Raw genomic sequence first — 12,639 nt, forward strand, 5'->3', positions numbered from 1 at the left:
CAGGACGACTGATCCGTGTAAAGGAAAGAATGAATGGGGCCATGTATCGTGAGATTTTGAGTGAAAACCTCCTTCCATCAGCAAGGGCATTGAAGATGAAACGTGGCTGGGTCTTTCAGCATGACAATGATCCCAAACACACCGCCCGGGAAACGAAGGAGTGGCTTCGTAAGAAGCATTTCAAGGTCCTGGAGTGGCCTAGCCAGTCTCCAGATCTCAACCCCATAGAAAATCTTTGGAGGGAGTTGAAAGTCTGTGTTGCCCAGCGACAGCCCCAAAACATCACTGCTCTAGAGATCTGCATGGAGGAATGGGCCAAAATACCAGCAACAGTGTGTGAAAACCTTGTGAAGACTTACAGAAAACGTTTGACCTGTGTCATTGCCAACAAAGGGTATATAACAAAGTATTGAGAAACTTTTGTTATTGACCAAATACTTATTTTCCACCATAATTTGCAAATAAATTCATAAAAAATCCTACAATGTGATTTTCTGGATTTTTTTTTCTCAATTTGTCTGTCATAGTTGTAATTACAGGCCTCTCTCATCTTTTTAAGTGGGAGAACTTGCACAATTGGTGGCTGACTAAATACTTTTTCCCCCACTGTATAGTGTATCTGATAAGGTCCATTATCTGCTCCCTGGACTTTAAGCAAATTCTGCTGAACCATCCCTGTAAAGGTGAATCGCAATAGTCTAAATAGGAAAAGCACTCGCAGAGCTTTAACATTTTTTAAATCTCAATAGTCTGAAAACGCATCTTCCTCTCCATCGCCCCTCTTCTTCTACACTGTGAGGCGCTCTGAGTGTCCACTCACCTCTGGTGCTCCTTCACCACAGCCAGGACATCGTCAGAGAGATGCCGTGAATCTTGGGAAAAGCGGAAGAGTTCTTTAAGCTGGGCCTTGAGATTCTCCACCTGGGATTCCTCTGCTGACAGAGTATTCCGGACGTTCTGAGAGGGGGAATACCAAAAGGGAAAATCAGAACAATTGTTTAAAAACCTATCACAGAGACCAGCCTGGGCACCTGGCAACTCGCTCTCTACACACAAAGCACACACCAACAACAAAAACAACCAAATTGGGATAAACACTAACTTAATTTCCTCCTTAGTGCCAGAGTTAAACTTTTATACAAGACCTTTCTCCCATAGAAGAGGAAATGTTTAAACTTGACGTAATTCATGTTAATGTCAAGCAATTTTAAACCACTATTGCAATCCTCCTTGACAAGGGTGAAATTGACCTCAGTGGAATGAAAGCAGCAGGCACCAAGAGGCCTCTGATGCTGTAATTTGTTAAGTGCATTTGTCTAGATCAAAGGTCTCTAACCTTTTCTAGGATGAGAGCTACTTTTACAAATTGAAACATTGCGAGCTACCCTTTTTTTTTTTATAGCAAAAAAAAATAAAAAACGAATCTCTTCTACTCTACCCTGCACCTCTTCCATGGGTCCTTGGTGTACAATATATTTTCCTGTCAATACACCTGGTAAAATAATGGTTAATCAACAATTCTAAGGGGGCCCCCTAAAATTATATTTTCTCGGTTTAATTTTTCCTGGTTTTTGATAATTATTCATAGAGAATCAATGCTTAAATCACATCAGAAGACTATTTTTGAAGTCTAGAGAGAAATGTTTCGGTCTGGCGATGTTTCTGCTGTTAGGCCTACACTCTTAGAAAATACAGTATGTGTTGTTGAACAACACAATTCTGCTGCAGCACTTTATGGCAGAGTTTGCAAAACAATCCCCACCCAATTGATACAAATAATCTTGATATAGTTATGTCAGGTAAGCCTACTTTGCATTTAACATTTAATTGATAAGGTTTTGCAAAAAAATATGTTCATATGTGCAATTCCTCAGCAATATCTTAAGATTTACTGATTTTCTTACGAACTTCTCAAATACATTCTTACAAATCTTCTTAAGATGTTTGTTGCTAGGCAACCGTTTAGCTAGCTATCTAGCTAGCAATGGCAATCATGTTAGCATATTTCTTACTGAGATTACTGTTCTAAAACATGTTCTTGGGTTTAAAATAATTAATACTGAAACTTTGAGATTAAGTTTGTGTGTGAATTAAACATGTTAAATTGCTTTCATGAGCTTTTTCTCTCATTGCCCTGAGTTTAAGGCAAGGGTTTAGCTATTTTGGAATTAAGAACATTTCCAATAACTTTATTTTCAAGAATCACATTTCTTCTTAACTTTTTGCTTAAGGAGAAACATACTGTAAGAAATAGCGCAATACATTTTCCAATAACCTTTTTGAGGAACAGCAACTTTGCTTAACTTCCTTCTTAAGTCTATAGTTAAGAAAAAATGGCAGTTAAGAAGAAATGTCTTCTTAATAAGGTTTTGTGAATCTGGGACCTGGTCTAGACACTGGGATAAAATGACTATACTAATCTTTTCACTCTTCTGCTAGCTTTTGTTTTTCAGACTGATCTCAATAATCTACTGTAGCTTCCGAGCCTCATCTCCTCTCCATCATCTACAGTCCTAAATGGAACGCTATTCCCTACATAGTGCACTACTTTTCACTAAAGCCCTATGATCTGATCTGAAAACACAGGACAGGTAAAAGCAATGTATTGAAAGCTTATGTAGGCATTTCCTTGCATCTGTCCAATTAATTGACATCATTGAATTGAAGGAGATTAGAAGAGGAAGGAAGCCACTTCAGACAATCAATACAAATCCATAGACTGTGGGAACCTGCCCCACAACACCTGCACACAACAGCTACATTTTGACTGTGAGGATACAATACCAGCCCACAACCATTATCTTCTATGTCATCTCCACCACACCTCTCCCAAGCATGTAGCCAGAGGGCAAATTCCTGCAAGGTAATAGTTAGAGCAACTGCCGATGCCGTGTCCGACCCTTGTTATAGCTAGTAACTAAAGCTGTAAGCCATAGGGTTGAGGAGTGAAATTGACAGAGAGACATTGAAAGAGAAAAAGAAAGCAATGAACAAGGAAGGGGAAGGAGATAAGAGTGGAAGAGAGAAGGGTCTAAAAAGAAAGGCAGAGGGAAGACTGGAGAGAGAGAGGTAGAGGAAGACAACAAGGAAATGAAATTAGGAAGAGAGCGAGAGAAAATGAGAACGAGAGATAGAACGAGAATGAGAGCGTGTTTAAAACCCACCATGTACTTCCTCCACTGCCCAACCATCTGTTCCTCGGTCCTGTCTCCCTCCATGGCTGTCTCCAGGTCTCTGGTCAGTCTGTGGAGCAGGGCCTGGAGCTGCGCGATGTCCTCCCCCAGGCGCTGGCAGTGGCTCTGGTACTGGCTCTGGGAGTCTAGGCTGCTCCTCAGGCCCTCCCCGGCCTCACACAGGCTCTGTCGGAGCCTCTGCCAGGCCAAACGAAGCTCCTCCGCCTCCTCCTCCACCACCGCCGCCCCCCCGGGGGACGTGTTGGCCCGCACCGCCTCTGCCATGCCCTCAATGTGCTGCAGCATCCGCTCTTCACTGGCCACACTGTCGTCCAGGGTCTGACAGAGGGGAGAGGAGAGAGAGTTAGGCGGTGTCACTATTCTCCACCCTTCTCAAACTTCATTCAAAGTGCATTTAAAAATCGCAACAAACTTTACAGTAAAACAATAAAAAAATATATATATATATATATTTTATTTTTTTAACAGACGGCAAAGAAAAGAGATGAATAAAAGAACAGTGATGTGACTAGGCTGAACTCTCATCTGTCCCTCCCAGGAGTCGTGTGACTAGGGTGTACTACTCTCACCTGTAGGGATCTGAGCTTGTTCTCGGCTGTGTCCTCTGTCTCAATAAGGGTGTTCAGCTCCTTAGCCTTGGACACCAGCCAGGCCTGGAACTTCAGGACGTAACTCTGGTACATTTGGTGCTCTTCAGCTATCTTCTGCAGCACCGACAGCCTCTCCTGTTGAAGGGGAAATCCACCACTTTTTATATTACGCATCATCTCCAGCACCATTCCAGGGTCTACATACAGTATGTGAAAATGGCATTCTGTAGTTTAAAAGATAAGATAAGACGAAAAGGTTGCAAGAAAACTTTTAGAAAAAAGCAACAACAAATGCTCTATGATAATAAACAGAGCTACAGACAGGGATAATAATAAAATGAAAGAAAACCATATCAATATGCAGTAGATACAGAACACGCGTATTGCCTTGAATAAAGGAAACCCATTGGAGTATTTGGTGAATAGTAGAATAGAATCTTATTCAGTGAGGGCCTATTAGTTTACAGTGCCATCAGAAAGTATTCACACCCATTGACTTATTCCACATTTTGTTGTGTTACAGCCTGAATTTAAAATTGATTAAATTGAGATTTTATGTCACTGGCTTACACACAATACCCCATTATGTTAACGTGGAATTATGTTTTTTGACATTTTTACAAATTCATTAAAAATTAAAAGCTGAAATGTCTTGAGTCAATAAGTACTCAACCCTTTGTTATGGCAAGCCTAAATAAGTTCAGGAGTAAACATTTGCTTAACAGTCACAAAATAAGTTGCATGGACTAACTCTGTAGGCAATAATAGTGTTGAACATGATTTTTGAATGATTACCTCATCTCTGTACCCAACACATACAATTATCTGTAAGGTCCCTCAGTTGAGCAGTGAATTTCAAACACAGATTCAACCACAAAGACCAGGGAGGTTTTCCAATGCCTCGCAAAGAAGGGCACCGATTGGTAGATGTGTAAAAGAGGCACACATTGAATATCCCTTTGAGCATGGTGAAGTTTTTCATTACACTGTGGATGGTGTATCAATACACCCAGTCACTACAAATATACAGGCGTCCTTCCTAACTCAGTCGCCGGAGAGGAAGGAGACTGCTCAGGGATTTCACCATGAGGCCAATAGTGACATTAAAACAGTTAGAGTGGCTATGATAGGAGAAAACTGAGGATGGATCAACAACATTGTAGTTATTCCACAATACTAACCTAATTGACAGAGTGAAAAGAAGGAAGCCTGTACAGAATATAAATATTCCAAACCATGCATCCTGTTTGCAACAAGGCACTAAAGTAATACTGCAAAAAAATGTGGCAAAGCAATTAACTTTTGGTCCCGAATTCAAAGCGTTATGTTTAGAGCAAATCCAATACAACACATTACTGAGTACCACTCTCCATATTTTCAAGCATAGTAGTAGTGGCTGAATCATGTTATGGGTATGTTTGGAGAAAGCACAGGCAAAATCCTAGAGGAAAACCTGGTTCAGCCTGCTTTCCACCAGACACTGGGAGATTAATTCACCTTTCAGCAGGACAATAACCTAAAACATAAATAAATCTACACTGGAATTTCTTACCAAGAAGACAGTGAATGTTCCTGAGTGGCGTAGTTACAGTTTTGACTTAAAATCGGCTTATACATCTATGGCAAGACCTGAAAATGGTTGTCTAGCAATGATCAACAATCAACTTGACAGAGCTTGAACAATTTTGAAAATAATAAAATGGGCAAATGTTTCACAATCCAGGTGTGGAAAGCTCTTAGAGACTTACCCAGAAAGACTCACAGCTGTAAAATCGCTGCCACAGGTGATTCTAACATGTATTGACTCAGAGCGCTGAATACTTATCTAATCAAGATCTATTAGCGTTTTGTTTTTCATGAATTCTTCACAAATGTATAATTTATTGAATCCACTTTGACAGAGTATGTTGTGTAGATCCATTGTAATCCCGCTTTGTAACACAACAAAATGTGGAAAAAGTCACAAGGTGTGAATACTTTCTGAAGGCACTGTAGAACTAGCTGGTTCTAGCTACTTTCAAAGAGTAGGGGAACAAATGTTCTCCTCTTTTGAGCAACAGCCTCCATGTGAAAGAGGATATAAATCATTAGAACGATATCCCCCCTTTGGACCAAACGCACGGCTCTGCCATGAGCTAAGCATGTTCAAACGGGCGAGGAGCGCCTTTGAAAGTAGAGACAGACAGGGAGAGGAGAGGACAGTTGTGGACTGTAAGATGTTTCAAAGAGCTAGATGAAACACAGAAAGAAACAGGAACGGCATAGCCTTGATTGTGTGACTACAGAAAAAGAAAGTACACAACAAAAGAAGCTCGGCACAAATGGAAGAGTATTCACCAACAACGCTCAGAAACTAAAGTTACTAGAATCTGAGAACCTAGAAGTGAGTTACTGTACCCTGCAGCCTGTCTGGATGTGAATAACACCACTCAATAACAGCAACATGGTTTCAATCATTCTATTGTGTTCGCTATATAGCCTACCCCTACCCGGGTCCGGATCCAAAATTCTAATCATGTGACGGGTCTGGGTCAGATATGATTGTCACGGATCTCGGGTATGTGTAATTTTAACTGACTTGTCCGGAAGGACCAGTACAGATCCGAACGCGACTGCTGCAGTACAGAGAAATAGATGTAATCATTTTTGCTGCTGCACTTGCTTTTCACAAGAGTGGCGCGTGTAGCTTGTTGTTGGCCAATCATAAGTCATCAAAGCGGCAATAGGCTACAGTCATAGATCCTCCATGTGTGGCAAAAGTTAAATATCTAATCAATGGAAAATTTTATTAAAATGACGGAATTCAAAGTTAAAGGAGAAGGATAGGCTACAACAACCAAGAGCCAACAGGTAGGCTGCTACTTAATATTTTGAATGGAGTTATTCTTGTTCGTAGCTGTGTAGGACGAGAAAGCGCATGCCTCCATTAGCCTAGCTAGCTTAACTAGCTTCTCCCGGTTTGATGCAGTCAAGACAGGTAATACGTAATCATATTTGATGATAAATAACCTAGCTATGGCAGCTATTAGTCTACTATAGCGCGAGTCGGCTTGGTTGGTTGCTGTCTCTCGTCTCTTTCTCCGTCCTCCCTGCTCACCATGTCACTTGCTCACACTCACAGTAGCCTACACACACAGCACAGCCCCTAGACCATCACCTCTCTCTAACTCCTCTCCCTTGTGCTTTATCAGCTCCGGTTAACAAAGTAGCAGATCGGACCGGATCTGGATCCGACCAGGTCTATACGGAACAGATCTAGTTGTCCTCGGGTGCATTCGGAACGGGTCTCTATATTTAACAAATGTATTCATGCATATTGGGTCCAAGTGAGAAAGCCCCAGGTCCATTTCGCAACGGGTCCAACTTTTTGGACCCGTGAAGGCGTCTCTCGGTCCAACTTTTTGGACCTGTGAAGGCCTCTAAGCTCTATACAGGAATGCTAGCTTGGGTTTTGTGCAGAGAATTTGAGGGGATAGATGGAAATTTTGTACGAGAGTCATCAGAAAGCCTCCATTATACTGCACACACACACCTCAGCCCTGTCCCGTATGCTGTTGTATGCCTCTTGCAGTCTCTCCTGTGCCTCCTGGTCCACACTGGGGTCCTGGGTACGGTTGTGCAGTGCTGCAGCCTCGTCCAACAGCCTCTCCAACAGCAGCGCCTGGCTCTGCACGTCACTCAGCAAGACATGCTGGTGGTCCACCTGGAAGACACACACGTTAGCTATTGTGTGCATCGGTTTATGCGCTCTCTATAGGAATGATTGGCAGCATTTGAAGGCTAGCTTGATGTAGCTAGGTTTATTATTCCTTATGACCAAACAGCCAGACTCAAAATATGGCAGTACAGTTGGCCTTCTGATATGGTATCAGTAGTATTACTTTATAGTCAGTATCCGTTGGAACCACGGCCTACCCTCTTCACTCACACTCTAGAGATTCCAGACCTCTCTTCCCCTGGCTAAACATAGACATCACTATTATTGACACCTAGGCCAGTGTCAGGTGTGTTCGCTCACCTGCCACAGTTTCTCCTTCACCCCCAGCTGTAGTTCCACCTCCGGCTCCAGACTGCGACGCACGCGGACCAGCCACATCTCAACCTCCTCATGCGCCTTCAGGTACTCACTCCAGTGCAGCCACACCCACTCTATCCGGCTGGGAAAGAGAGAGTAGTAGGGTGGGTTGAAGTGTAATGATAGACCATAGAAAAACAAAGAAATACCTTAGAAAACGGTGTATATACGGCCTAAACAAAAACAAGGCCTTCTGCCATGCCATTAACAATCAAATCTCTTTAACTGGACAAATGGAATGTATTCCCTCATGCATATATTACCCATGTGTGTGTAATATTTACTGATGTGACAGACAATAAAACTCATGGCAGTTCCTTTTTAAGGAGACATAGTAATTGAACTGCCCTTTTCAGTTGCCACAGAGGTCATTGGAGGTCATGGAAGAGATCATGGGTTAACTACCTGTGGCAGTGGATGATGTAGGTGCAGGTCTCCTCCCATAATGCTTTGAGCTCTTTGAGTCTGGCGTGGGTGTTGCTCCTGGTCTCCTGGTCTCCGTTCTGCAGTAAGACCTCTGCAGCCACCAGCACCATGTCCATCTTCACGCGACCCTCATGCTCAGACTCGTGGATTTTCTGTCCACCAATAACACACAGGAGATGCTTGATGAGATCATGAATTTTGGGCTGACAGATAATGTGGTCATACAGAAGCTTCCCTCGAGGGCAATGAAATTGAGTGAGTGGTGGAAGCAACTGAACGAAAAAGGAAAATTGGACTCTGGTGTCACATACCAGGGTCCTACTGTATTACAGGGGTTAAAGGTGAGGGATCGGTTGTGGGCAGTCATAACAACAGCCATGCTGGAAAGAACAATGTGATAAGATGTATCCGAGCCTGCACAGTATGGTTCAGGCTGAATAGTGTGAAACATGTCTTGGACCCTCGTTAAGTGGTTAGGGTTGGGTCTCATCTCTTTCTCTCTGAGCGAGTATGAATAGTTAGTTAGGGCTGGGTCTTGCTCACATCATCTCTCTCTGACAGTGTCAGTGGTTAGTTGGGGTCAGAGATGGGCAGTGTTTCTGTTACATGTATTTGAAATACGTATTTTAATTACTTCTGAGTATTTTGTATGTTGTATTATTACACTGGGCTGAAATACACTCCAATGCATTTTGCATCTCCAATGCAGGATACATTCGAAAGCTGTAATTTGTATTTTCAAAATACTTTTCTATACCATTTCTTTATAGCGGTTCACAATTTTGTGGCCCCCTTTCAGCCTGCATTGGTATCAAAAGTCTGATCGCACTACAGCGTGATAAGAGCGTCTGCTAAATTACAGTGCATTTTGGGAAGAATTCAGACTCCTTCACTTTTTCCACATTTTGTTACGTTACAGCCTTATTCTAAAACTGATTAAATTATTTGTTTTCCTCATCAATCTACACACAATACCCCATAATGACAAAGCAAAAACAGGTTTTTACAAAGGTTTTGCAAATTGATTAAAAATAAAAACTTATACTTATTTACTTAAGTATTCAGATCCTTTGCTATGAGACTCGAAATTGAGCTCAGATGCATCCTATTTCCATTGATCATCCTTGAGATGTTTCTACAACTTGATTGGAATCCACCTGTGGTAAATTCAATTGATTGGACATGATTTGGAAAGGCACACACCTGTCTATATACGGTCCCACAGTTGACAGTGCATGTCAGAGCAGAAACCAAGCCATGAGGTCGAAGGAATTATCCGTAGAGCTCCAAGACAGGATTGTGTCGAGGCACAGATCTGGGGAAGGGTACCAAAAAAATTCTGCAGCATTGAAGGTCCCCAAGAACACAGTGGCCTCCATCATTCTTAAATGGAAGAAGTTTGGAACCACCAAGACTCTTCCTAGAGCTGGCTGCCCGGCCAAAATGAGCAATCGGTGGAGAAGGGCCTTGGTCAAGAACCCGATGGTCACTCTGACAGGGCTCCAGAGTTCCTCTGTGGAGATGGGAGAACCTTCCAGAAGGACAACCATCTCTGCAGCACTCCACCAATCAGGCCTTTATGGTAGAGTGGCCAGACGGAAGCCACTCCTCAGTAAAAGGCAAATGACAGCCAGCTTGGAGTTTGCCAAAAGGCACCTAAAGGACTCTCAGACCATGAGAAACAAGATTCTCTGGTCTGATAAAAAAAACAAGATTGAAGTCTTTGGCCTGAATGCCAAGCGTCACATTTGGAACAAACCAGGCACCACTCATCACCTGGCAAATACCATCCCTACGGTGAAGCATGGTGGTGGCAGCATCATGCTGTGGGGATGTTTTTCAGCGGCAGGACCTGGGAGACTAGTCAGGATCGAGGGAAAGATGAACGGAGCAAAGTACAGAGAGATCCTTGATGAAAACATCGGGACAAGTCTGTGAATGTCCTTGCGTGGCCCAGCCAGATCCCAGACTTGAACCCGATCAAACATCTCTGGAGAGACCTGAAAATAGCTGTGCAGCGACACTCCCCATCCAACCTGACAGAGCTTGAGAGGATCTGCAGAGAAGAACGGAAGAAACTCCTCAAATACAGGTGTGCCAAGCTTGTAGCGTCATACCCAAGAAGACTCTGTTCTTTTAAAATCTAAACCTGTTTTCGCTTTGTCATTAGGACTATTGTGGGTAGATTGATTTTTCAAAAATAATCAATTCTAGAATAAGGCTGTAACGTAACAAAATGTGGAAAAAGGTCGGGGTCTGAATATTTTCCCTAATGCACTGTAACTAAATGTAAAATGTACTGTATATGTAAAAATGAACAATTGCAAAGCATGCTGAGTATTACTCTAATGAGCTCCGCCCCGAAACAAGGCCAATGACAATACCCAGTGTGCTTTGCAGTTGTTCATTTTCAAATATACAGTACCAGTCAAAAGTTTGGACACACCTACTCATTCAAGGGTTTTTCTTTATTTTTACTATTTTCTACATTGTAAAATAATAGTGAAGAAATCAAAACTATGAAATAACACATATGGAATCACGTAATAACCAAAGAAGTGTTAAATCAAAATATATTTTATATTTGAGATTCTTCAAAGTAGCCACCCTTTGCCTTGATGACAGCTTTGCACACTCTTGGCATTCTCTCAACCAGCTTCATGAGGTAGTCACCTGGAATGCATTTCAATTAACAGGTGTGCCTTCTTAAAAGTTAATTTGTGGAATTTCTTTCCTTCTTAATGCGTTTGAGCCAATCAGTTGTGTTGTGACAAGGTAGGGTTGGTATACAGAAGATAGCCCAATTTGGTAAAAGACCACGTCCATATTATGGCAAGAACAGCTAAAATAAGCAAAGAGAAACGACAGTCCATCATTACTTTAAGACATGAATGTAAATCCGGAACATTTCAAGAACTTTGAAAGTTTCTTCAAGTGCAGTCACAAACAATCAAGCGCTATGATGAAACTGGCTCTCATGAGGACCGCCACAGGAAAGGAAGACCCAGAGTTACCTCTGCTGCAGAGTTATAAGTTCATTAGAGTTACCAGCCTCAGAAATCCGCAATTAACTGCACCTCAGATTGCTGGCCAAATAAATGCTGTCCTTTGGTCGGATGAGTCCAAATTGGAAATGTTTGGTTCCAACCGCTGTGTCTTTGTGAGACGCAGTGTAGGTGAATGGATGATCTCCGCATGTGTGGTTCCCACCGTGAAGCATGGAGGAGGTGTGATGGTGCTTTGATGGTGACACTGTCTGTGATTTATTTAGAATTCAAGGCACACTTAAACAGCATGGCTACCACAGCATTCTTCAGCGATACGCCATCCCATCTGGTTTGCGCTTAGTGGGACTATCATTTGTTTTTCAACAGGACAATGACTCAACACACCTCCAGGCTGTGTAAGGGCTATTTGACCAAGAAGGAGAGTGACGGAATGCTACATCAGATGACCTGGCCTCCACAATCACCCGACCTCAACCCAATTGAGATGGTTTGGGATGATTTGGACCGCAGAGTGAAGGAAAAACAGCCAACAAGTGCTCAGCATATGTGGGAACTCCTTCAAGACTGTTGGAAAAGCATTCCAGGTGACTACCTGAGAGAGAATGCCAAGAGTGTGCAAAGCTGTCATCAAGGCAAAGGGTGGCTACTTTGAAGAATCTCAAATATAAAATATATTTAGATTTGTTTAACACTTTTTTGGTTACTACATGATTCCATATATGTTATTTCATAGTGTTGATGTCTTCACTACTATTCTACAATGTAGAAAATAGTAAAAATAAAGAAAAACCCTTGAATGAGTAGGTGTGTCCAAACTTTTGACTGGTACTGTACATATACATTTTGGTCATTTAGCAGACACTCTTATCCAGTGCATTCAAAAAAGTTTCTCTAACCGTTACTGAGAATGTTGTTGCTGTACGCCCACTACTTGCAAATGTATTTTAGTATTTTAAAATACATACATTTTAATTAAATACAATACAAAAGTATCTTATATTATATTTTGATACATTGGTCTTTAGGGTATTTTGTAGTAATTTATTACCATCCCTGGTTGGGGTTCCGTGTCAGTGGTTAGGGTTGGGTCTCACCTCTGTCTCTCTGAGCCTTGCCTGCAGGGCGGCCCGGGGGCCCTGGGTGTTGTCATTGACCCGGAGCCTCTCCTGGACGGCCTGCATCCAGGACAGAGCTGCCTCCAGGCTCTCCGTAAACTCCTGCTGCTCCTGCTGAGTCATGTGGGAGCCAGACTGAGGCAAAACACAGAGAGGAGAGAGAGGTTTGGTCTGTATATAGTGCATTGGTAACTGAAGATTTGTCAGGTGATGGACTGGACATGGCAGCCA

The 12,639-nt window shown here is 42.4% G+C and overlaps 1 protein-coding gene across 1 annotated transcript in view; it reads right to left on the minus strand.

Moving 5' to 3' along the window:
* LOC311145644 (nesprin-3-like) overlaps positions 1–12,639 on the minus strand; it is a gene marked incomplete at its 3' end in the record, with an annotated part of 39,251 nt that overhangs the window by 21,410 nt on the left and 5,202 nt on the right. Inside the window, exons 2-8 of the mRNA XM_084181911.1 lie at positions 12,388–12,543; positions 8,265–8,437; positions 7,803–7,941; positions 7,317–7,487; positions 3,764–3,919; positions 3,165–3,512; positions 821–957 (exon numbers count right to left, since the gene is read on the minus strand). Coding sequence (XP_084038037.1) covers positions 821–957; positions 3,165–3,512; positions 3,764–3,919; positions 7,317–7,487; positions 7,803–7,941; positions 8,265–8,437; positions 12,388–12,531 — 1,268 coding nt within the window. The 5' untranslated portion in view covers positions 12,532–12,543. The remainder of the gene's footprint in view (positions 1–820; positions 958–3,164; positions 3,513–3,763; positions 3,920–7,316; positions 7,488–7,802; positions 7,942–8,264; positions 8,438–12,387; positions 12,544–12,639) is intronic.

Source organism: Coregonus lavaretus, assembly GCF_964263955.1.
Source record: "Coregonus lavaretus genome assembly, chromosome: 18".
Classification (NCBI taxonomy): Eukaryota; Metazoa; Chordata; class Actinopteri; order Salmoniformes; family Salmonidae; genus Coregonus; species Coregonus lavaretus.